Source organism: Thermobia domestica, chromosome 5, assembly GCF_964235325.1.
Source record: "Thermobia domestica chromosome 5, izTheDome1.hap1.1, whole genome shotgun sequence".
NCBI lineage: Eukaryota > Metazoa > Arthropoda > Insecta > Zygentoma > Lepismatidae > Thermobia > Thermobia domestica.
The window spans coordinates 136,814,057-136,841,764 of NC_137458.1; the positions used below are offsets into that span (position 1 = coordinate 136,814,057).

The window sequence follows — 27,708 nt, forward strand, 5'->3', positions numbered from 1 at the left end:
AGAGGGATGTTTAGAAATATCAATATACAGCCATAACCAAATTCTTGGCTGATTCGGATGCTCTTTATCTTTCCATGACTTTATGCCCTATCCTATTCTAGAATTACAGGTCCTACTCTTTTCAAATCTGATTATTTTATTCTCAATTTTAAAGAAGAGTCGTTATCATAATTTATACGAGCGATTACAGTAAAACAGAAATAAATGCATATTTAGTCGTTTCCTACAGGATTTCTGAACAGTGTATGAAACATAATTTTGGGAAGTTGAAACTATATGCCTTTGGTTTTCAACATTTTCAGAATATGTTGAGAACATCTCCTTTGAATGATTAAATTAACCAAAGTAAATAGCCTAATATAGTATAATATAGAATATAGTATAGAATATAATATATATAAAATATAGAATCCCAACTGAAAGTTGTGTGCTGATTCAATCATCTTTGAAATATCAAGTGATTCCAGTTAGCGTTTACCCCGTTCCTCCCATTTATACACTGATGACTGCTGTTATCTGATGGTAGTCACTCCATTATTTTACATATAATTTAATTACAAAATAAATTTTTAATCAAGGTAAATTCGTATTTTATTGTAATATTAGAGACTAGACCAAGAATTTTGAGACTGGACTTCGACTTGTCTCGATTTCGTCGCGATATGTTGAACCTTGGTCTCGGTCCCTCCTCTAAATAGTAGAAATCTCCCTCAATTGCAATAATAAAAAGAAATTAATATGTACTTAACTTTAGCTTGGTTAGTTGGAGCTTAGCGTTCCTTTCTAAGTATCGAGCTTTACGAGGCGTAAACGTACAGCTTAAAGTTGAATCTGAACATTCGTAATGCGTTAATGCTCGCTCAACGGGGATCGAACTCGGGATTCGAATAGATAGCAAAACAAGTTCTTTTCTTTTCTTATATAAATTTTGTGTACTGCATGGATAGTTTTCATTTCTGACTTTGTTTTTCTATTGTAATCAGAAGTGATTTAAATTAATATAATTTCAGGTTTCAATATTGAGCATAGAGCGAAAACATTCATTTTTTTATGAATTCAATGTCGCAAGTATCAGTTTCACCTCAATGATTTTCTTTCTATTCGAAACAGAAGTGGCGCAAGTCTACTATTTCCAGTACCAACACTGATCACCACCATGGAAAAAAAATAATAGATAGTGAAGAGTAGTGTTTTGCTTCAGATTCTGTCCTGTATGGATACGTACCATCTTCCAATTTATTACTCTATTCTAATCGAAAATGGGAATGAACTATTACATAAAGTTTCAATATCTTGATTCCTACAAAGCGAAAACGATAATAGGAAGCAACAGTCTTGTGTATATATACAGGGTGTTAATGAACTAGAGAGACATAATGAAACACGTGATTACTCACATCAAAATAAGGAAAAAAAGTGATCTAAAGTGCATAGTTTCAGAGCTAGGACTGTCCAAAACCAATATAGTGGAGATCGTTGTATCTTGAGCCACACTTCAAAACAATTGAAATGACGTCGATCATGTATGCACATGTTTTGAGGTCAATTAAATCTTCAATATTTCTTGATTCTATTTACAGTGGAAGTAATCGGAAGGATTCGAACTCATGCTAAAATAAACATTTCTAAAGAAACCCATGACGCTAACCACCAAACCATGAAAACAGGACTTGGAAAGTTTTCCATTTGCTTGTATCTAGCGTACTTCGTTATCCTGTCTCTTAGGGGCTCGAGTTATATGGTGTCATCCATTGTGATAAATTTTCATTTTTATCTATCTATATATTATATTCATATTTCTTTTAGCAATCTGTTATGATTGTAGTCTATATTGTATGTTTACTTTGCGGCAACTTGCAAATGGTCTGTTGCTCTTGTAAGACAACGCATGTTAGTCTCTGTCAGAATAGAGGGAAGACAAATTTCCCCTGTAAGCACAGATTCGAGGGACATAAGGATTTAGGTTTATTATTTTGGAATTAATCTCTGGAAGACAGTCTAGCTTTTTGTGACCAGAAGTGTAAAAATTGTTAAAGAAATGTTTAAAGCACAAGATTACATTTTTGTGACTTTTTGTTCTTTTTTTTTTTTTTAATATAAACTAAGTTTTAAGTTTTATGTTATTTTACAGACTGGGAAGGTCCATTTCGGTTACATCTACGGAATCGGCGTCCTAGGCTGCCTGGGAATGCACTCTCTCCTCTATTTGATGTCAACATCGGGATTATCATTTGGAGCTGTTGTATCTGTTCTGGGATACTGTATTTTACCAATTGTTATTCTGGCTGGATTCAGTATCATTTTCTCTCTACAGTAAGTGAATGTGTTGTTGTATTGCACCTAACATATTTAATAGGAAAGCATAATTTTAAGTTGGTTTATTTCCAAACTTCGACAAATCAGTACGTATGCCTTTTATGTTAGTATGGTCTGACCACATATATGAATGAAACAATTTCTAGTGAAACATTGTCGTAACTGATTTTCATCTATTCATTTAAATATACCCAAAATTGTATATTCTTCATTGCTGTATTTATCATTGTCTAATTTTTCTTGCTGATTTTCTCAACCATTCCTCATACTGAATATTTGGTAAAATATATTAATACGCAGGGGCGGCTCCATCATTCAACCACAAAGTCACGTGCCTTGTCAATTAACAGGAAGAAACTATTAAAAAGAATTATTATGGGCAATTATTCCTGAATACCGAAAGATTTTTTTTTATTTTTTCAATGTAGGGTCGGCAACCATTCTACTGCATTTGAGCTCTATAAGTGCTTGTTAGGCTTGAAAGCTTTAGAGAGAAACGGTAAAGGTTAAACTCGATGAACGTAAAAGGAATTTTGTAGTAATAAAAGATAAACACAGTTGTTTATCAGGCTTGCCATCTTTAGAGTGTGTAACCTATGTTCACAATTAGATAAAAGGTCCACATTTCGATAAACCTAGCTTTAATAACAATCAAAACTTACTTCGATAGTTACTGCAATAAATTAAACCATTTTTGTTCCCTTAAAACTTTGTATTTTCTTATTTATTCTCATTTCTGTTATCCTTTTTTAAATGCTTATCATAAAACATAAAATATTGTTTAAACACAGTGCCCACTTTTTATTAAGTATTACCTTTAAATCTATAATACCTGAAACACTATCATTTCGAAACATTACAGGAGTCACTTATGTACATGTTGTTTTTTTAATTTACAATCTTCTGTTTTTAATTCTTCTCTTTTTCTTCTTTTTGTTTCAACGGTATGTGTATAATTTCATAACATATTCTGCCCTTTGATTTATGTGCCCCTAACATCCTTGTCCCCTCAAAAAAAATGTTTATTCATACCTCCATCTGTCCGGAGGTCTACGTATTCGTTGTGGTCTTCTACCCATTGTTTCATCTTTATCTTCTAATGTCCGTTCCTCTGACAAGTTCTTTTGAAGAAAAGCATTATCAATCCTCCTATCTACGCCAGAAGGATCTAGACTATCTTCGTCGTATATCTCAAAAACATATTAAATATTGATGGCGTCCTCACTTATTATCTATTAACAGCATAAATGAAAAGTAGCATAAATGTGCAGGTCTGCCGACCGATAAATGGTATCTTAAGTACCTTACCAGTATTCTTAACAACGTATACCCATTATAGTTGTATGTGGAAAAATATAGGGAAAAGTAGAAAAATATAGTATTATAATTTTTAAAACGGTTAGGAGAGAAGAGAACAGTTCTAGCCACCATCCTTCGTAGAAAGGCCAATTGGATTGGACACATTCTGCGAGGAAATTGTCTTCTTCACACCGCAATAGAAGGGAAGATGGAAGGGAAGCGACGAATAATAATAATAAGAACACAGCTGATGGACGATTTGAAAGATAGAAGAAAATATTGGGAATTAAACCAGGAAGCTGAACAGAAAAGTGGAAGAAACATTTCTAGGACAAATCTAAAATTGGAAAAAACATGCTCATTAGCCCCAGGGCCTGCCGAAAGGCAGAATAGTTAATAATAATATTAATTACTTATAATAATATTAACATTAATAATAATATTATTTTAATAATATTAATAATAATTATCCGCTCCGCTATATAGAAAAAATGTCACACGTTTCTCTACCCTAATTCAAAACCATTTTCGAACAATAGTATACTTTCAATTCACACCCCAAAAATGATATTAAAGCTTTCTTTACGTGAATGAACTTTCTTGTACTGCTACCATCTCTGCAAAAAGTATTTTCTTCTTCTACATTAATCTTGTAGCTTGGAATGTGAGACGTAGTCAAATAACTTTTCAATTGTTAAGCTACTGGATTTCCATTTTTGTGCTGTTTATAGTATACGTAAATTATGATTTACACACAGATATTAAGAATATGCAATATTTACACTTTTTAAACAAAAATGAAATTAAATAAAATAAAATCTTTCAGTTTAGGGTCAATCCATACTAAGTGATCGAGAAAAAAAGAAAATTTGCTGCTCGACCTTTTCAAAAAAGTCTATTTTTTTCATGAATGCTTATCCTATATCAGGGTACCTCAAAACCACAATTAATTATCTTTTACTATATCCCATGGCGATGCAGTGGCTGCCACCATTTTGCGTTTTTTCGATTTTAGGCGTTTATATTGTTTTGAATGTCTCAGCATGTGTTTGTCCTACCAAATTGAAATTTGCTGCATGTCTCCAACTCGTGCAGAGCTAAAACTTTGATCTCTCAACATTTTTGCCTAAAACCATTTAAAAGGAGTGAAATCATTGCCTACAGTAGCAACATTTTTGGACATTTAAGACATGTGTGGGAAGAGAAAACAACTGACGTAGAGGTCCAAATTTATTTGTGCATGTAGTGCGGGGTCATACGTTTATACACAAAAATTTTTAGACCTGTAGCTACTCCCAAAGGTCTGAAAAAAGCATAAAGTTGGGGAATTATGCCAATTTCGCATGTTTCACTCTCCAATATCTCCAATGGGCCTGGATAAAAAAAAGTCTGAAATTTTGGGAATAGTTAGTCCATTAGTATACAATAACACAAAACAAAGCGCGTTTTCTGTTTGTTTTTTAGCAGAAAGGAGTCAAAGTATTCAGTAATGACGTCATACTCTAGGAGTTGTTTTATTCACAAATTGAACTAGAAATTCGTTGTTGTGACGCAAAATAAAGTAGGATGAGTGGTTAATCCAGTCAAGGCTCTCAAGCTCCTTTCTTTCCTTTAGTTGTAACACTGTCTTATCATACCCACAGCAGCACAGGTGAAGAATGCCGCTATCAGTAGAAGGCAAGACAAGTCAAAATGCAAACTTGACAAAAAGTCCGTCAGTACTCATTGTTCTTGCTGTTGGCTATTTTAATGATATTCAGTCCTATTTATTCTTGTTTTAATTGTCAACTCACGTAGAAGACTATTGCCCTTTAATTTGATCTACATTCCCAAGTCAGTAAACACCTACTTACTGTAAACACTGACTGCAGAATGAAAATCAAACGAAAGGACAACAGTCTCCTACATGAGTTGACAATTAAAACAATAATAAATAGGACTGAATATCATTGGTATAGCCAACAGCAAGAACAATGAGTACTTACGGACTTTTGTCAAGTTTTCGTTTTGACTTGTCTCGCCTTCTACTGATAGCGGCATTCTTCACCTGTGCTGCTGTGGGAGTGATAAGTGTTACAACGAAAGGAAAGAAAGGAGCTAGAGAGCCTTGACTGGACTAACCATTCATCCTATTTTATTTTGTGTCACAACAACGAATTTCCAGTTCAATTTGTGAATAAAACACCTCCTAGAGTATGACGTCATTACTGAATACTTTGACCCCTTTCTGCTTAAAAAACAAACAGAAAACGCGCTTCGTTATGTGTTATGGTATACTAAAGGACTCACTATTCCCAAAATTTCAGACTTTTTTATCCAGGCCCATTGGAGATATTAGACAGTGAAACATGCCAAATTGGCATAATTCCCCAACTTTACGATTTTTTTTCAGGCCTTTGGGAGGAGCTACAGGTCTGAAAATTTTGTGTATAAACTTATGACCCCGTACCACATGCACACACAAATTCAGACTTCTACGTCAGTTATTTCCTCTTTCCAGACATGTCTTAAATGTCCAAAAATGTTGCTACTGCAGGCCCTGATTTCATCCCTTTCAAGTGGTTTTAGGCAAAAATGTTAAGAGATCAAAGTTTTAACTCTGCACGAGTTGGAGACGACCAGCAATTTTCGATTTGGTAGGACAAATAAATGCGGAGATATTCAAAACAATATAAACGCCTAAAACCGAGAAAAAACCCAAAATTGTGGCAACCGCTGCGACGCTTTGGGATGTTGTAAATAAAAATGAATTGTGGCTTTGAAGTACCCTGATATAGGATAAACATTAATGAAAAATTAGACTTTTTGTTGATGGTCGAGAAGCACATGTTTGATCACTTAGATTGAACTGACTCTTTAATGTTACACGTTTTGCCTCTTAGAATAAGGAAGGCGAATGGTTAAGAGAAGTAAATAACGACAAGAATCGATGGAATGAGAACGTGAAAGGAAACGAGAATACTCCGAGGAAACCCCAGGACATGATGATGTATATTAAAAATTTACTTGGACGGGAATCGAATCAAGGATTTATGCACAGAAGTAAGCTCTCTACCACTGATTCACTGTGCTCTTTTCTTTTACAGATTTTAAAATAATTCTATTTACCTTTAACATATAACATTCTAGTTACACTAAGTAGTCAAAGATCGTAGTCCTATATTGTGAACAATACAATAAAAGCAGGATCCCGGTGGGAGATCATCTAGTGTATTAAATGGTTCTGATCTTAGCTTAAACTCATATATTTTAGTACTGAAAAAGGTACACTGACTTCAACATATAAACGAGCATATGAAGAAATACACTGATAGCCAGAGATATATATTTACTCAAAAATATATTTATTTTTGTTCTGTCTATTCCAGTATCTTGGGTTTATAATTCTGTATTAACCTCAAACAGAGATTTCGACTTTTTCTATAATCCGCAATACTAACTTTGTATTAAGGGAAATTAGAACTTAGTAAATCCAAAGTGTTTTCGAGAAAGAAAAAAAGATCCGAAAACGAAATTTCCTCAAAGGTAAAAAAAAAAAAAATCTTTTTTGTCTTGTAGTTTGAAAAATAGGGAAAAAACTGAAAATAAAGCTTGTATATAATGTAGTTACAAGAGATAGAATGAAGGCAAACCACAACGGATTGGTTAAAATTGGTTTGTTCAATCTCTTTTGAAGTCTACGTATGTATTGAAATGTATATGTGTGAATAGTATTCGGTATCTGGGTGTTTTGTAAGACAACATGGATACAGAATTTGATCCAGGAAAAAAAAAATAATATAAAGATTAACTAAAATAAGCAGAAAATAGAGCATGGTATGGGTAGTGCTTTTAAAAATTGTTATTTAAAATACAACATACCCACATGTATATATGTGCGTATCTTCTCATTTTCATCGATGTATACATGTTTTTGCTTGTAGGGTTTTATCTCTTCTGATAAAAGTAGAACACTTTTACCCCACAAGCTTTAATACCAACTACGGTAATATAGTATACATCGATCGTAGCGTGTCATATATATATATATATATATATATATATATATATATATATATATATATATATATATATATATATAACTTTATAATTTGGAATAGCTATGTGTGTGTTCAAAGAAGAGTAAAACAGAAAGGGGATGAAGGGCAAGGGAGCGTAAATCTGGAATCTCATCCTCACAAAATGTAATTCTCAGCCTTCATACCTGATTGATTTAGAGAAACGGTCGGTTGGGCAATATTCTTAATAGGATGTGCTGTGATGCATACTTGTATTTATTACGTATATATGGATATGTGGGTAGAACCACTAGATAAAAAAAAAATCAGTACAGAGTATTTAGTTTTAAAAGGAAAGAAAGATGTATTACGTAAATAGAAATTTATCTCAATACTTCACTAAACTTTTTCTTAATGCTGAGTAGCTTATTAGTAACACAGTGTCCCCTGGGAATTTAGTTAATATGCAAAGACGTCTCGTATACTTATATCTTTCATTTATAGTTATCCGAACGCATTCGGATCTTCGATATGCGTAAGCAGTAAGATTTCGATCCGGATCAGTAATATGTATACCGAGTATTCCCGACCTATTCCTGAAATGTAGATTCGCAGATTCTCAAATAGAGATTTTTTAAAATCAGATCCGAATTTCGCATTTACCGATCTCCAATGTTCGATTCATCTATAGTCTGGGTTTAGTTATTGGATTTTCTTCGACTTACACTTGATCGTTCTACTTCATTCTATGCTGTTCACTTTGCTAGTCTCCTGTTTTAGATACAATGATAATAATCAACATTCAACTATAAATTTAAATAGTCAGTCGTGATCAAGAAGAAAGATTTTCTAAAGTTAATAGATAATAAAGCTCAATATCTGAGAATAATTATGAACTTAAGTCATCATATGGGCAGTTTAAAACTCCCTGATATTTTTCTATTGTCAAGGCTACATTAGTTGGAAATGACAATAGCTTCCTGTTAAGAAAACGCAAATCATACTATAAAATGTGAATCAAAATATTTGGAGTTTCTGTTGACGATTTCTAACAGTGATGTTTACTAGTACATGCCAATGAGTAGTCATTTACAATGAGTCGTCTGCCTTTTGTTAATCTTTATACAGAAACAAATAAACCACCATTAGCCTATCGTCGTGAGAGACTTCTCTTAAATTTCATAGGCCATGTGATTTGTATTTCTGATCATTCTTGCAGGTTTACCTTGCATGGTGGCAGATATACGACCTGTGTGCAGCAAGACCTCAAGCTACATGCCCGTAGTATGTTCGTGTTTACGACAGTCTCACTACAGATGAATTTGAATGACCCTCTCTTTCTTGCTACATGTATGTGTTCTTACATCATGGCTGCTTACTCTACCCAAGCTTAACCTTAGGTTGACGTTAGACGCTAAGCAGTACAGAAACAACCAGAAGTTCCTGTAGGAGCTCGGAGCGTTTCAGTATTTACGTCTGAACGATCAGCGATAAAGCTTGCTGTTGACTATGTTCTTCAGCGTCGCTATATCGTGTACTGGCCTTCACTCATTCACAAAGCCTTATTATAAGCCTGTACAATATCTTCAGCAAATACGTCCCCATTCAAGGCATTCTTATTAGATGCCATCAGGTACAATAACAAGGCTGCATCGTTGTTTACTCGATGCCAACACACGTCGGCATGAGAGGAAACGAGCTTTCTCACACAGCAGCTAAGAACTTCGCATTACTAGGTGTTGCACTTCAGTACTTTCTTTACTATTCCGATATTAGTACTTATTTTCTTCAAAAGATGCACTTCCACTGGATTGTGGCGTGAATTTAGGCTAATGGAGATAAGCCCCATTCAGTTAAACCTCTTTTGGGCAATTGAAAAATGTCGTCAAGTAGTAGTCGTCGAGTTTAAATGATCCTGACACGCTTGCATATTAGACAGTCACATTTCACGCATTTCTATTTAGTATGTAGCGCTAAGCGTCCTTATTGCGAAGACTGCATCGTTCAACTGAGTATTCGGCACATTCTTGTGGAATGCCCAGAATGCTCAAATCACCTCTTGTTTACGAGTTTTAAAGAAGCCGGTGGTAATACAGTGTACGTCGTTTAATTTTAATTCTATACTGATGATCGTTTCAGTAGTCTTACTGCCAGCCTCCTCAGTGTCAGTAAACTTAAAACAACTAATACGTGCAGAGCCGTGGAATTAGATCCACTACGGGACAAAAGTACGAGAGCCTGTACTCTGGAGTGAATTGAAGTAAAAGTTCAGCAGTTAAGAAGTAACATTGCTGCTGGTTATATTGCAATGGTTAAACAAAGTATGGTGCAGTAATACCACATCTGGACACACCAAACTATGCAGTCTCTGTTTCGCTGTGTAGTAGTTTCCCGAGAAGTTCTATAGGATTCTCACTGTACCTACAACAGAAATTCTAGTTTTTATCGTAACTGCTTAAATGAAGATCAAACGTCCATAACGACCTTATGAATGATTCATTGCAGCAACCTTACGTAAAATCACACACAAAAAGATCGGCCGTTTCTCGAGATCACCAGGCTTCAATTGCTGAAATGTCTGAATTTTATATGTATGAAATTTTAGGTCAATACACATAATCCACTGTACAGAATTATCTGACATGTTAGGTAATTGGAAGGACCAACGGTGGAGGCTTCGAACAACAGACTCAATTACACGATCAACCACTTCCAATGTGCGATTTACTGTCTGTCTGCTGTATGCTTTCTCAATGCCTATCTTCTCTCTTTAAAATTCCTTTCTTAATGGTTATTGACATAAAGAGATAGATGGTCGCAGAACTAGCAAAAGGTGCACTTTCATTGTTCTGATAATAGACTCTCACATTCATAGTACATTCAGTATCGGTCCATTTTTTCACAGTACATTCTGTAAATGGTGTCTTCTTCTGAATCCTATAACTCACTATTATCGTACAGTTTATGAAGTTTTCCTGCACAAATAACATTTTCGGTTCTATTGGAACATCCTTTGAATACAACAACATGAGGAAAGAATAAATGCATACTATAGTTACTAATGTTGAATTTCAATTTTATCGGCATCCAACATTATACTTACTATTACTTTGGAACAGAACGTACGCCATACATTTTCAGTGATAAGTAAAGATTACAGCTTCATAGCACATACATATTTTATCAATAATTTTATATTTGCATTTAATATTAGATTATTTTATTACTATAAAGTTAGGTTTCTAGCCATTTCTTCCTCGCTAAAAGTATGTTTATGAACAAATTCTAGAAACTAAGCGTAATTGTTCTGAAATATCAATTGCATTTTGTTTTCTTACGAAGAGAGGTTTGCTTCAAAACACATGTCGCAGCTACTGGGAAACAACAACTAAACCCTGTTCGGCGTAAGCTCTAAACTGCGATAAACAAAGCCACGTGAAACTAAATTTCGCTGATTTTCTGTTGGCCTACCGACGCTTGTAGTCCTCCATTAAATAGTTCATGTGATTGGATTATTACGTACTTTTACTTCGAAGCTCCATATAAAACTGCTACATTATTGTAAATGACAAAAATATAATATGGATTATCTAATAATACTGCAATCGAGTGTAGCTAATGAAGCACTAGAAATAAACGCAAAGCATGCGCAGTAATTATGTTGCCAATTCAACTGCGGACGCGTGTTCTGCTTTCAAGCCTGAAAGATGGCTGGCATGAATCCCGGTTCCGCGAGTGTTGTGGTGAAACGCCAACAAGGTAAACCTTTACTCACTAAGCAACAATTGTTTACCAGCGAATTCCATATATATATATATATATATATATATATATATATATATATATATATATATATATATATATATATAGATGGTGATCAGAAAAATGGAACACACCTGAATGAAATTGCAACTTACCAGATTAATATGGTGTCGGGCCACCTTTCGCCTTCAGAACAGCCTTGATGCGACTTGGGATGGAGGCATAGAGGTCATGAATGATAGCAAGTAGAATTTTACACCATTCCTCGTGCAGGGCATCGGCCAGTTCTGTGAGAGAAGATGGAGGTGGAAACCGTCGCCGGAGTCGTGTTTCCAAGACGAACCACAGATGTTCAATTATGTTGAGATCTGGGGATTGGACGGTCCAGGGGAGATGTTGAACTTCATCCCGATGTTCCTCAAACCACGCTGCAACAACGCCAGCTGTGTGAATGGGTGCATTATTATCCTGGAAAATGGCGTAATTGTCCGGGAACAACATCCGGAAAATAGGAAGCAAGTGGTCTCCTAAAATTGCGACATAATTGTTGGCAGTAATTCGTCCGCTAAGTGTGACCACAGGACCCAATGAAAACCATTATATGGCATCCCACAGCATCACCGAGCCGCCGCCATGTTTCACAGTTGGGCGGAGACACTGCAGATCATAAGCTTCTTTGGGCGTTCTCCACACATAAACACGACCCGTGATTCGGAATAGGGTGAAGGATGGCTCATCCGTCAATGTCACACGTTTCCAGTTCTCAACGGTCCAAGTTGCATGATCGCGGCATCATTTGCGGCGTGCGAAAGCGTTATGGTCCCTGATGAGCGGTTTGACCCGTGCAACACGACCCCGTAAGTTCATGTCATGTAATTCGCGGCGGACTGTGATTGTCCAAACAGGGTGGGGGAGATGCTGATTGAGTTCCTCCGTCACTTGCTCCGCAGTGGCACGACGGTTCTGCGTGAAAATGCGCTTTAATACCCGGCGTGACCTGTCACTCATGATTTTCTTCCGCCCACTGTTCCGCTTCCCCGATGTGGTTTTCCCTTGTGTTGTGTAGGCCGTCATCACCTTCGACACTGTCCTACGCGACACACCTAACACAGTTGCCACTGCCGTCACACTCACTCCACATAACCGCGCACCAATAATTTGCCCTCTTTGAAAATCTGAGAGGTCTCTCATTTTACACTACCTCCGTCTGCTGCAGCCACTGGACACTGCGCCTGGCGTAGTATGGAGACCGACCTAACAGACCACCACCAGCGGTCCGGCGCTGCGGGCGCCACGACACCACTGCCGACCCATACATCTGACGTGTTGCCAACTACAGGTGTTTCCATTTTTCTGGTCACCATATATATATATATATATATATATATATATATATATATATTTATATATATATATATATATATATATATTAATCCTTCGAGTTTTTTTTTCTGCTGCTGTTGTAAGTATCTGGTCAACGCGACACGGTATTTTGAAAATGCACGTGTATAATTTGCTCCTCCCCGTGGGTAGTGGGAGTGATACATCACTAGCCAATCGTATTTGTGACAAGTGGAAGGATACTAATATTTTGTTTATCGGAGTTTAGAGCTTACGCTGAACAGGGAATAGATTATTATTTGGTAAATGTCTATTCTTGTTCTTACTTTTGATGTTTGGATCTAAGTAGATAATGCTATAAATATTCAAGGAACACATCTGCTTTGAAACCTTACAATGTAAGGTTAACTACAAGAATACTAAATCCCCTCATGTTCATCTTCAGGTGCATGAGGCGTCTTAATATCTTAGGTGAGGCATTAGTATTTTTTTTACTTCCTTCCTTGTACTGTCCAACCTTTCCTTACTATATATTGCCCAAAGTTTCTTTGTTGAATTAGTTTCACTTGTGCTTGAGTATAGCTATGGAACGTATTTATGAAGTATGTTGCTTCATTCACCATAAAAATTTCCATAATAAACAAAAAAAATCACGTTTTATTTGCAATCATAGCCAGAAAAAACTAACAATTCTGGTTTATGTACAAAGTTAACATTTTTTAACACTATTAAAGAAATTCGTGAATACTTTTGTAAAAGGAAATTATTTATGCCGGATCTAATGGCGTGGTTCTGCAATCCAAGCCTTTTGGAGGCAATATAATGCTGTGGAGAAAGGCTTCTACTGTGAGATTTCATCTTGCATGAGGGTCTGTGAACCCACCAAATGCATCATACTTAAAAGCCTGACTTACTAAAAATAATACACAATTTGCCATTTTTTTTTTTTTTTTTTTTTGCTTGTTTATTCATAAGTCAAAGAAGATAATGAAATGCAACTTACCACAATTATAGAGAATGTATTCTACAACAGAAAACATGAATCTGAAGGATTTTTAGTGTTGCCATCCATAGAAATTGTGTTGCCAGAAAAAAAAACAACGCTCCTAAAATCTAAGTTAAGACAGCGACTAGAGGAACGATCTTAACTGCATTTGGTTACGTATCATGTTGTTTCGGTTTCTTTTGAACTCCTTTTTAAATAACATTATTATTTAGTTTTAATAACTGTATTTTAAAACTATTTTGTTTATTATAAACTAAATACAACTATTATTTAAAAAGTAGTTCACAGGAAACCAAAACAGCATGTACGTAACCAAATGCAGTTGAGTTCGTTCCTCTACTCGTTGCCTTTACTTAGATTTTAGAGGCATTGTTTTCCTGGCAACACTGTAATTTCTATGGATGGCAAATTAAAAATCCTTCGGGTTCATATTTTCCGTTGTTGAATAACATTCGCTGTGATTGTAGTAAGTTGCATTTCGTTATCTTCTTTCACTTATGAAAAGCAAGCAAAAGAAAAATGGTAAATTTTGAATTATTTTTAGTAAGACAGGCTCTTAAGTTCTAGTTGTGGTTTGGAACCCATGTAAGTAGTAATTTTCTGTCCCTCATAACCTCGGTGTTACTTAAGGACGCACTCCGAACTCAGAATCACGAACTGAAAACGAGATTAATAAACTTAACTTGTTATCAGTTTACTACCAATATGTTATGGTTTTGTTGTACTATTCCAACTTCAATTCCTAGTGATCCTTAAATAAGGAGTGAACGTTTTTAGTTATTTTTGATCCGTTACTATCGTTTAATGTGCAATTATTACTCGTAGACCATATCCTCGCTGAATGAAAATTGAACTTAATGCTAATTGCATATCTCTCTTGTTGATAAACCAAAAGAAAGAAAAAAAAAAGACTTGTTCAAAATAATCCTCCACAATGCTTATTTTTTTCCCTCGAGTCATAAGCTATTTCTCTGCAAAATTTCAGCCTATTGCTTAATATCTACTGGTCGCTCCATTTTAAACCTTGTTGTACTTGTAGTATTAGCAATGATCTAATGCTAGAATTTTTGGCAGGTATACGCAGAACTGTTTTGAAAATATAGCGTATGCCTACCTCCGTATATACTCGTTCATTCGTAATTTCAGGTAAATATATGCTGCACTATAAAAATGTTAGGTGGGTAATGGGTATACGCCCCGTTACATTCCTGTAAACTACATTATAGATGACAAGACTACAATGTAATTTAACACAGTAGCTGTGCTAATAACAGGATAGATATAAGTTCTTAGCTTCCAATTATGATCATTAGATGGCGGGATAATCCTTTTCTTCCAAGAAATTTGTGAATTATTAAAACAAATGGCTGTGGTGATGATGTAGCTGAAAGAGATATAAGTTTCATCCAAAAGTATAACGAAGCCTTGACAAAAGACCAGGAACAGAAGCAGTTTAATCTTTCATTGGTTGAAATCCATCGTAAAAACGTTCTCGCTTCACTGAATAAAGCGGTTTTGCAACTTGAGAATACAAGTACTGACATTTTGTTCTGAAATATTTGACAACTAATGAAAAAATGCAAAATGGAGAAACCTGTAAATATGACTTAATTGTACTGAAATTTCCTTAGTTATTTGTATACATCAGAAGAAATAAAGTAAGCCTTGTGGACCCCGACCACTGTTGGTTTTATTTTGTGGACCACCGTAATATATATATATATATATATATATATATATATATATATATATATAGATAGATAGATAGATAGATAGATAGATAGATAGATAGATATAGAAATAGATAGATACATATATATATATATATAGATAGATAGATAGATAGATATAGATATAGATATTGATATAGATATAGATATAGATATATGTATATGTATATGTATATATATATATATATTCAAAGAAATCGTTTTGTGGTAAACAAATAGAGTCGTTTATTTCTTTTTCATATTATGTTTTTTTATATATAAACCTTCACCTCAGAGAACATTAGAACGCAAGTAGACAAGAGATCTTCAGAACTTTGATTTTGAATGAAAGCCGAACCTTTATTCACATTCAGGCGAATGAATTGGTACTAACGAACCTGGAGTAAACATTGATGAAGCTAAAAACTCATGCATCTGTCTGGAAATGACGATTTAAAAAAGAAACATATCCAGAATACAGACTTAATTGCAAAAGTACCACTGTCAAAATTTTGGATCCTTTCAAACCGTAAGACATTGCCAACATGCGAATACAAATACACAAAAGGCTCCTTAACTAAGCTACCATTGTGTTATTGGAAAAGCGGTGCAAGACAGCTAAACCATCCGGAAGTTACTTCTTGTCGTCTCTCACGGTCGTTGTTTTGCTTCGCCTTTTTGGATGGACATTTTGCTTCTGGAACTGCCGCCCAGAGGACACTCATGTTAATTAGACAACACAACCTTGTAAAGTCAAACTCCCTTTCACGTCTTACTTTCTCTCCATTTCCCACCGTGTTACAAAACCCTCATTTAGAATTCTATACGGCTTGTGTATCTCGTATCAGCGACAACAAGAGAATGGATACGAGAAGTGGGGTGAAGGAAGAACGCTCCTCGTTAGAGCTATATATATACACCTAGATAGATAGTCGCAGGTCGTTGCTTTGTTCAAATAGATTTCCCTTATCGTTTCTTACCCCATTCTTTTACTTGTAACTTACCATTGATAAATAATTACTGTAGGATTCGTTTGCAAAGTGACCAGGATGTACCAATAAACTAGAAGGGAACGATTCTTTCTGAAGAAGGAAGAGCTAAAGTAGGACATATAGTATTATCGATTGACAGACGATTATCGTAGTATTTATAAAATGTAAGAACAATTTATAGATTTCAGATGTTCTAGAATATGACGTTACTTTCCACGAAGATGCATTCTGTTTTTCTTTGTGATATACTCTGTTTTAAAAATGTCCAACGTTTCTTCTTCACACACTTACCTCACGTAAACTCGTCGCGCAAAAGCTCGTAGGGAGTCAGGATCTATCAGCTGGCTTGTGGCACGCATCTTCTCTAATCTGATCTACACATCGGCTTCCCGCACTGTTATTGTTTGCTTTCCAGACCGAAGTTCACTTCTTCTTTCGTTCAAGTCGCCACCCAATAATCCTCACGACGTTGGATGGATGCCACAATGCCAATACAATCTAGTAGTTACGAAAGGCTGCCTATTTTTCTTCTGACCAGACCCGGCACGGCTTGACATTACTGGTACAAGAAGTGATACTCTAATGCGAAAATATTCTAATCCAAATTCACTAATAGAAAATTTTACATCGTTTTCTCATATCAGATTCCATTTTGCTATTACAATAGGGTGAATTATGATAATTTCCAATTCTACTTTTTTTAATAATTTAATATTGTCTATAATACAAATTGCTAGTCATTTCCTTATAATGCACGAAGGACAAACAGGTGTTACAAATGTATTTTGTAAATTCAGGAAAATTTACTTCCATTTTCCACTAAATTACCATTCTCGTTAAGCACTTCCTAGGCTAAATTTATCTTCGTATTTTTGTCCCATTAAGCTCAACATTGTATTGTATTGACACACATCTGCACACACAAAATAGCAAATATTACTGATATAGTGTAAATATTGAATTATTAATCTTTTTCTGTTCCTTGACCTCTTGTCTGTGCACATCACAAATTTAATTGGTGTCTGAAAGTAGGTTCAAACTTCCTGATATACAATACAAGCTTCTCTATATATGAAATTTCTTTCCCTTTCGTCAAGCTAAATCGTGAAATAAGTTTTTAAAATTAAAAGAACTAGTTAATCTGCTACTCGAAACTTTGGAAATCTGCGTCACTAACAGAAACCTATCATGGAAATTAATTCCAGCTATTATCACGAGTACTTTTCCAACTGTTGGATATAATAGCAAGCAACTTGGTGCGCAGTGACTCGATGTTTCAAACAATACGAAAATGTCATTCATTTACATAAATCAATAGGACAGAAGCATTGAAAGAGAAAGTGATTGTTTGAATAAGGTCATGTGCTCTCTGCTTTCTGAGTTGATTTGAGACACTTTTGTAAGTTGCACTTTCTCTCAAAAATTGCTTTCTTAATCATGTTTTCTCTTTATTAAGTAGCAAGACAGCTCATTAATCGAAAATGATTTATATTAAAGTCAGGTTTATGTTAAATTTCGGAGTATGGAGTAAGGATTTTTGTTACCTTTATTTGTGCTGTTTAACACCCTTTCCACTGCTGATACTTACTGATAAACCCTGTTCTTTCGTGCGGTGGCGCTTGATGTGCAAAACCCGGGTTTCATTCCCGGCAGGAGCCCATGTGCTTCGGATTCCACGTTAATCATTAGGCCCACGTCTCATACAGCCTCGCTGCTGAACGGAACGTTAAAATCAGCTGAGCTTGCGCCGAAAGCATGTGGGATAGCCATGAAACTACAAGAGAGCTCTTCAGGTAGAAAGTGATGTTTGCTGTAAAATGCTTCACGTATAGGTAAAAATAAATTTGCTTACTATTGCATCTTGTACAGAATTCGAGTATCATTCAACTGTGTGAATTCTGAACTAGACAGGGAACATTTTAATATTACAACCTGTTTCTTTTGCCGCTTGAGTTTCAAAGCCTGCAATTTGATACAAGAAAAAAACATGCACACACATTTAAATATGGAGAACACACAAAGAAAATGTGAATGAAAGGAAGAAACTAATGCAGTAGAATTATGTAGTGTTTTACAGTACAGACTATAAACAATTACGGTCACATTTACTGACCGGTTACCGTCAATTCTGGCTGCCAGCCGAATACCCTAAATTTTAGGGTATTAGTGTTAAACTTATGATAATAGGACATAAATAAGGCCTTTTTATGGCCTTTAACCATGAATTTCTTAGTAATACCGTAAATTTTAGAGTAATCAGTTGTCAGCCAGAATTAACAGTAATTAGTCAGTAAATGTAACAGTAATTGTTTACAGTGCACATTTATTGGTTATAGATATTAACAATATCACTAGATTTTGCACATTGTGAGTGTATGTGTGTGTATTTCTAGAAAATAAAATGTCATGCCAATCTGAATTTGGAAAAGACACGAAGATAAATTTAGGCTAAAGAGTACTTAACGAAGGCGGAAATTGAGTAGAAATCGGACGTTCATTTTCATGAACTTTCAAAATACTTTTAGGAAACTACATACGAGACGACATGCTTTCTATGAAAGTGCAAGTAAGTTGCAAATGGTTTCATTTAAATGATATCAATTTAAATGATGGTAGAATATAAAAAGTGGGAACTATTACAATTTACAAAAGTATTAGCAAAGTGAAATCAGTTTTGGGAAAGCAGGATGAAAAATATTTCTAAGAGCGAAAAGCAATTAAGTAGAAGCACTGTAAGTAAATTGCTGGCACGCATGAAAAAAATACTGGGTACTTTTAACGTATAAGTATATACGATAGTATGTAGATAGAATGGATCTTTATGGAAAGTATTGTTTTATGCTGGAATACCTAAAATGTTGTATTTGTTCTTACATTTTATAAATCCTAAGGGAATCATCTTCCAATCGATAATATTATATGTGCTTTAGCCTTGCCTTCTGGAAAATTAAGAACTGGAAATGAGGCATAAATATATTGCCGAATAAAAAAGGGAAAACTGCGTACAATATCTAATGTTAACATTAAAAAGTCTATGCTTACCAGACAGAAACACGGAAACGATATAAAAATCGATGAAAAAAGCTTAAAAATCTCTCTAAATGTGAGTACTGAAGGAAGAGATGGAAGATATGGCGTGGTTATAAAGAAGTGATTGAAAATTGGGTGATAAAATGCGAAAAAGGAAATAAGGGGAAGCAAAGAAAGAAAGAAAAAAGAAAAATGAGAAATTATATTTTCATGGACTCACTACAAAGCATTCTTAAAGTACCAAGAAACAGGAGAAGGAAAATAGTGCAATTCATTTATAATAATCTGCAAAAGAGCGTAGTCAAACATAACTTTTTTTTTTTTTGTCAGCAGGTTTCGAATTCTTTATTTAATTTGTGTCTATTCTAGACTGAGCGATCTAGAAGCAAACATTACTTTTACATTACAAAAACTATATTCAGATTAGTTAAATGAAGTACAAAATTGTATAATATTGTAGTTTTCAATTCTTCTTTTCAAATTTCTAGCCTTTTAAGCTAAGTGTTAGGAACTGAATGGATCATTATAGAGATAGTAATGAAATATTTATTTAGGAAATATGACGAAATCACTTGACTCAATTTTGAGAAAGTAGACTGAAAAGAAACTCATTTCCAAGAGTAAACTACCCGTTGTGAATTTACTCAATATTATACCTAGGTGGAGCTATTAATCAATCATTTATTTGTGAACTATGGCCAAAATTGCTTTGGTTGTTTTTAAGAAAACCATCCCAACAAAATTAACCCTCAAGAATAAACTACCTCTCGTAGGTTTCTCCAGGGCAAATGAGTTATTCCATGTTGTCAAGTTATGAATGAAATATTTCTTTATGAAATATGAACGAAATCGTCTGAGTCATTTCTGAGAAATCGTCCGAGAAAACTTACCTCCCAAAATAAACTGGCCCTCGTCGACTTGTTTCAGGACAAGTGGGTTATACCATTTTGAATTTTCTGTGATACTGGGGTGGTATAGCACTGAATATACGAAAGGTTTGAGGTTTAATTCGCCATCATTTATTACAAACACTGTAATACGGTTCCACTAAAAATTTTAAGTTCAACAAAGTTGTTTTTAAAAAACTTCCGGGGACACAAGCAGCTGAGTCTATAATTGCTACTTCTCTGTTTGTATGGTTCAGGCTTATTAAGATGCTCCACGACCCAGAGGGCCGCGGTGGTTCAGTGGTAGAGCGTTCATCTCTGGTGCTAGGGGTCCCGGGTTTGATCCCAGCCCCCGCCAAGTGAACTTTGTGGTGGACAAACACCGCGTGCGTGGGTTTTCTCGGGGTTCTCCCGTTTCCTCCCACTTTCTTCATTCCACCATTTCATTCATTACTCATCATCACCGTCTCCTTTAGCCTAACCGGCATAACCGTGGGACGTAAAACTCAAAGATTTCATTTCATTTTTTCCACGGCCCAGGCCCAAAGTACCCAACTGGAGCAAAAGTTTTGTATTGGGAATACTCTACGGCCCAGTGCAGCCCACAAGTGGGAAAATTTGGGTATAGTCAATTCCAGGGCAAACTAATATTGAGGTTGACATATAAAAAGAAAAGAAAGAACTGCTCTCAGAAAAGCTCGCAGCTGCATCGGGAATGCGGCGTAGGATCGAAACTGCGTAGCATCGAAACTGCGTACGATCGAAAAATTCAGCTCAAAACCTGTTTCGATCCTACGCAGTTTCGATCGTACGCAGTTTCGACGCTACGCAGTTTCGACCGTACGCAGTTTCGATCCTACGCAGTTGCCCTGAAATAATTTAAGTTTTAATCATGCGCTCAAAAAATATATATTTTTTTTCTCTCTCTTTAATTTGTTTAAGCTGTGCAGCTATAAATTAGGGTTATATCCATGGACTCCACACGACCTAAACTGCGTAGGATCGAAACTGCGTACGGTCGAAACTGCGTAGCGTCGAAACTGCGTACGATCGAAACTGCGTAGCGTCGAAACTGCGTAGGATCGAAACTGCGTACGGTCGAAACTGCGTAGCGTCGAAACTGCGTACGATCGAAACTGCGTACGGTCGAAACTGCGTAGCGTCGAAACTGCGTAGGATCGAAACTGCGTAGGATCCACACTGCAGGTAGGATGGACAAGTTACAGGCGTATGGATTGAGAATCAATTATGATTTGTAATGATGACTATGTCAGAAGTGTAATACTAACTTTGAAACAGCTTCGACGGAATATAATGTAAAATACTTATGTAATATGAAGAATTTAAAGTAATGAAGAATATGATGTATGATGAATATTGAAGGATAAGAATAATAATAATGTTTAACGAATATTTCGATTGTAAAGATATTATTTCTAAAGGCTATCAGAAAGTTAGAGAAACAAAAGTCAGATAAAGATTCATATGCTGTTCTGTGTGTACTTGTCTGCGTAATATGAATGAAAATTTATATGATTTTATGTACAGCTTAACGACCTAATCACCAGTTATTCATATGTATGTCAACAACGTTACAATATTGTATTTCGCTTTGGGAGTTTCTCATTTGTACGCTGAACCTCAAATCGATTTATAATTGGAACACGTACCCGTGGGAGTAGGAGCATTTCAATGTATTCCGTTACATTTCACAAAAATATTTTTAACCGTAAAAGATTCGAAATTAAACTACTATTCAAATAGAGAATAAAATTACGAAAGTTTACAACTATTACTGGAAATCAATGCTGTCATCCATTTTGAACATTTTAAAAGAACATAGTTTCTAATGTATTGAAATTTCATTTCTTATGAATAGTTTGAAACGTTGTAAATAGTTGTAAAGAACCTGCAGAAAATTCGTCAAAATCCTCCTACAATGGGGAAGCCGTGTTAGACATGGAGTTAGTGGATGCAGATGGTGGCATTGGAAAAGTCCGGGTCTCCCGAGCACAGTGGTGATATCAGAAACCGGGCCCCAGCCATGAGGCTCCAGAAAAATGGGGTCCCGAAGTTTTGGGCGCGGGTTCTTTCTATACGCCTATTAAACATGGAATTGTATGTGGGTGGTGAAGTTGGAAATGTTCGGGTCGTCTGAGCACAGTGTTAACGTCAGAAATTGGGCCCTTGTCTCAAAGGTCCAAAAATGGTGTCCCGAAATTTTGAGCTTGGCTTCAATATTTTTCTTTTAAGCATGGAGTTATTGGATACATATTGTGGTGTTGGAAAGCTCCGGGACCTGAGACTCCAGAAATGAGATCCCAAAAGTTTGGGTTCAGGTCTCTTTTATTTGCCTATTTAACATGGTGTTGTACTATAGTGTTAGCGTTTGAAAGGTCGGGGTCGATTAACGAAAGCGGTAATGTCAGAAATTGGGCCCTGGCCTCGAAGCTCCAGAAAATGTGGTTCCGAAATGTTGGGCTTGAGTCCACTCTATTTCTCGTTTCAGCATGGAGTTGTTTCATACAGATGGTGACGTTGGAAAGATCCGATACCCCTCAGCACAGTGGTGGTCAGGAACCGGGCCCCCAACATGGGGCCCCAGAAATGGTGTCCCAATGTTTTGGGCATGAGCCCCTTCTATACGCCTATTAAACATGAATTGTTGTACGAAGGTGAAAAACTTGTATCTTCGTAAAAAAAAAAAAAAAAAAAAAACTTGTATCTTACTTATAATTATTAGATAATAATCTCAGCTCCTAAACACGTATAAAAGATACCGAAGTTATATTTCAGCAAAAAACAATTACCATAAAACATCTCTTTGCATGTGTAATGACTGAAATGTATTATACTTTGCTTCCCTCCCAAATAAATAAATAAATAAATAAATAAATAAACGATTACAGTCGATAAGCGTAAATCTGGCAGAACCTATTTTCCGAAATCTAAAACAAATCACGCAGATTGTTTATTGCTTGTTCGAGATTGTCCACATTACATTTTCGGTCGCGATTGTCCACATCACATTTTCGGTTTTTCATTGTATGTAATTAACTATACCATAACAGAAATTCCCGCTACGAACAAATTACACGTTAGGTATACGCCTATGTGTCTCGTCTCGAGGACTTCTGGGCCGCAGTGGCTTAGTGGCAGAGGGTTCACACATGCTGCGGGGCCCTGGTTCTATACCAACTTGCGCAAAGTGGGGTTTGTGGTGAACAAACACCGTGTGTGAGGGTTTTCTCGGAGTTTCCCTTTCCCACAACTCTTTCATTTCACCATTCCATTTATTCTCATCATCTGCGTCTCCTTTAGTCTACCCAGGATGACAGTCGGACATAAAACTTAAAGATTGCATTTTCATTTTCACATTTGGAGACCCTGTATCTGTGTTCCTTGAGTGCCCCAAATGCTAAATAATAATGGGTTGGAAGGCCCATGAAGTTTAGTACCTGATACACTCATTATCTCAACTTGCCCAAAAAGTTAAGAGCTCACGTTAAGTTAACGCTCCAAAACTTTGATTTTCACACCTTATTAACTATATTGGCCCAAAAGATGAAATTTGTTAGCCCATCGATCTTTATCTCGACTAGCCCAGAAAGTTGGGAGGCTCTGGTGAAGTTAGCCCCCAAATTTTCGGCGCCTATATCACATTAACTATGGAAGAACGAAAGCTGAAATTTGGTAGCCTATCCAGCCCGTAGACAGTACTATGTAGGCCATTCATTCTCTGGACCAGCCCAGAAACTTTGGGGAGGGGGGGTCACGTTAAATTAGAGCCCGAAATCTTTGGCGCGCATATCTCATTAACCCTTTCGGGACAAAATCGATTTTGGGGTTTTTGGTAGACTTTCAGTTAATGATTTATTGCCCAAACACTGTTATCCCGATTGATATCGTTTACGTCTTGTATTTTAGAAGAGGGACATGGCTATTTTTTTGGTGTAAGTTAGATTGCAGTGTTGCTAACGGGAGGGATTATTGAAAAAATGTAGGAGTGAAATTTAAAAAAAAAATCCCTAGCCGAATTTCATGATTTTTTCTAGCTGGGAACACCGAAGCCACAGGAGTTCAAGTCACCTAAAAAGAATTTTCTGGTATGTTGACAAGGTACAGTAAAAACCTGAAGTCGCTGGCTGCCATACAAATAAGTGCATGAGATGGCACGTTTGCTTTGGGTGGGTGGGTTCTTCTTCACAACTGCTGTCCTGATGTTTCTCACAACGCGTGGTTTCCTGGCTGGACTCCTTTCTTCACTCTCACGACTTGATCTTGACATTTAGGGCTGGTGCTTTTACAGCGCTATTACCCTTCCTACTGCACGCTTGATGATGTTGTTGCTGCTTGCCGCACACATTTTCACAATCACTGACTCATTGCATTTTGCATCGGGAAGTGCACATATGTGACCTTCGCAATAAGGTGTCACTTTAACAGAAATACTAGCTGCTCACCACAACAACTTCCACAGCGGTGTACGTTACTCACTACTGGATTTACGGGCTACTGACTTCTGGTTCCTTCTTCTACGCTGTGCTCGTTATCAGCACTGTAAACCACCTTGGGTGAACTGATCTGTAGTATATGAAGGACTCAATGGGAGGGGTTACAATCCCCCCTCTTCGGTACGCCACTGCCTAGGTATATGACATATTTAAACGGGATGTGTTGAGTAATAGAAAAGATCTTTTCGCAAACTCTCTCTAGTGCATTTTCTATTTACAAATTGTGGTTAGGTCATTATTAGGTAACTAAATGTAGGCTCGGAAATATGTCTCCATCATGAGACATAACAAAATGGAACGACAGGGGCATCGTACAAAAAATATTTATCCACATCGCTGCATCACCGAAAATCACGAAAAAAGCACTTTGATGCATCTTAAGTACCATTTACTCTTATAAGCTTGAAAATTAATTTTACTAACAAGGGATGTATCTGGACTCGGACGGAAGAATCTAAATGAAACCATGTAGGTTATATAAATTATTGGACACAAAAACCGTGGGGTCAGCCATTCCCATGTAAAAGTCTGTGTTTGTCGACAGGCGGCATCTTTGTGTTCGGATATGGGGTGAACTATTCATCTTGATACGCCTTTATAACTTTTAAGCGAATAGATATATAATGCTGGGATTTTGCACATACAAATATCAGCAGGGTGACATTTTCTGGCATACTCTTCAATACCACCAAATTAACAGTGTTGCCAACCCATCACAAAGTTATTTTTTTTAATGGCACTACGTCAGGTTATTATAAATTTCAAATCTACATTCAAAGCAAAAACAAACCAAACCAAACTTGTTGTTCATTGTTGCAAACCGAGGACGCTACAGCATCACCAATATTCAGGAACGCGAAAATTTTGGAGGCCTCTACAATGCTAATAACTGAAGTAAGACGGACGGAACAGTTGCAAGGAATTGAAAATTGCATTTCCAAGGACTATTTCGAAAAAAAAAATAGTGCTTAGATACGTACCATGTCTAATTACGTAGATTCTTTTTAAAGGTTGTGAGGATCATAATACTGTTTACGGCAATTTGATAATTCAAACCGTTCTGGAGGTATAATAATTATTGTTATAGTTACCAATATTTCCTAAAATAACGTAGTCCTAGTTGCGATAAATTTTGAAAATGACATTTTTCTTCCCGATCAAAATGTAATGTTGAAAAGCCTGTCAATAATTTTCAAAATGTACAAAATATTCCTCTCACACACAAATTCCACATAAAAGTTGTGCAATTCATATTTTCTTTTCTCAATTTAAAAAAGCATTACATTCACCACATTAATAAAATATTGTTCACGAAACCAGTCAATTAAAAAAATAATAAAATTTACAATATAATTAACCATATTTGCAGTGTAAAAAAACATATTTACAATATTTACCATAGCCAATTACATTCGGCATCATTGCTCATAATTAGGGATGCGCACGAGACGAGTCGAGACAGGATTTTCCTTACAATATTCGAGTCGAGACACGGCTCTTCTAATAGAGAAATATACATTTTTCGAGTCGAGACATCACTTTTACAGCACATTTTCGAGACGAGACAGCCACAAATCTTGTCTCGTGCGCATCCCTACTCATAATTCAAATACGTATTAAAGTAAAATAAATTGAAATGTCCGTTAATTTTTTTAAACATCCACATAAAATATACATTCACTAACATAATGAAAATGGCAATTTAACATTTCAATCGTAGACTTCAAAGCAGCAAAAGCAATTTTCTTTTGGGTGAATTTAGGCACCCCAAGTTTTGTAAACACGTTTCTTGCAACATGTGTTTTAGCTCCCCTGGATCCTATGACCAAGGGGAGAACCTCAAATCGCTTGTTGTCATGGACCTAATGTTTAAGTCTTTCATACTTAGTTATTTTCTCTTCTTTTGCCCTTACATCCATGTCATTTCCTTCAAACGTAATGATAATGTCAATTACATACTAACACAGTTATTCTCAACAATTAGGTCTTGTTTCAATTGTACATTCTCAATATCAAACTCTAGCTCTTTACCCCTCTGATAGCCTCTTAACGCGCAATGTCTTTCAATAATTTGAACAATCTGGTTATGCCTGACTATACGTCTGTTGGCATAGTGATTTCTGATGATAAGTGATTTGGAGATACGCTCAATTTTTTGAAATTCTTAGAACCCCACTTCCTCCCCCTCTTCCACATCGAATTTCCAAAAATCCTTTCTTAGTGGTACCCTACGTCATAAATTATACATACTGTGCACATTTCAAGTTCCTACCTTAAGCGATTTGGCCTGTACGAGGATCAGTCAGTCGGGGGGGGGGGGGTTGTTCATGAAGAACACCAATGTAATGTATTTCTATAAAACTGCATATAAGACAAAACAACTGGAAGTTCCAAACAATAAGTAGAAGAGATTTAAATTCAAACAGATGTACTGATGCCATTAAAAATTAAAACAACATTACACTACTACAATTATCCATATTTACAGTGATTTCCATACACACACATATATATATATACATATATATACACACACACACACACACATATATATATATATATATATATATATATATATATATATATATATATATATATATATATATATAATGCCTGCCATACGTCCCGTAAAAAACGGGAGTCCCGATTTTGGACTCAAGTGTCCTGCGTCCCCATCAATTTAGACGGGACAGGCAAGTGTCCCGTATTTTAGTTCCGTCCCATTTCAGCTCTCAATATAAGCTTATCTATATCAATATGAGCAAGATGCAACGTTCATTGTTTAAGAAAAGAAAATTATGTTTCGTATAATAAATGAATAGCATTTCTTGTACTAATATTCTTTGTGAAAATC

The 27,708-nt window shown here is 35.8% G+C and overlaps 1 protein-coding gene across 2 annotated transcripts in view; it reads left to right on the forward strand.

Annotated features, from left to right (window-relative positions):
* Positions 1-27,708, forward strand: part of LOC145686141 (protein YIPF5-like) — a 547,759-nt gene that overhangs the window by 482,871 nt on the left and 37,180 nt on the right. For both annotated transcript variants that reach the window (XM_081759129.1, XM_081759130.1), the window contains one exon: positions 2,132-2,313. In XM_081759129.1, the coding sequence (XP_081615255.1) occupies positions 2,132-2,313 (182 nt within the window). The remainder of the gene's footprint in view (positions 1-2,131; positions 2,314-27,708) is intronic.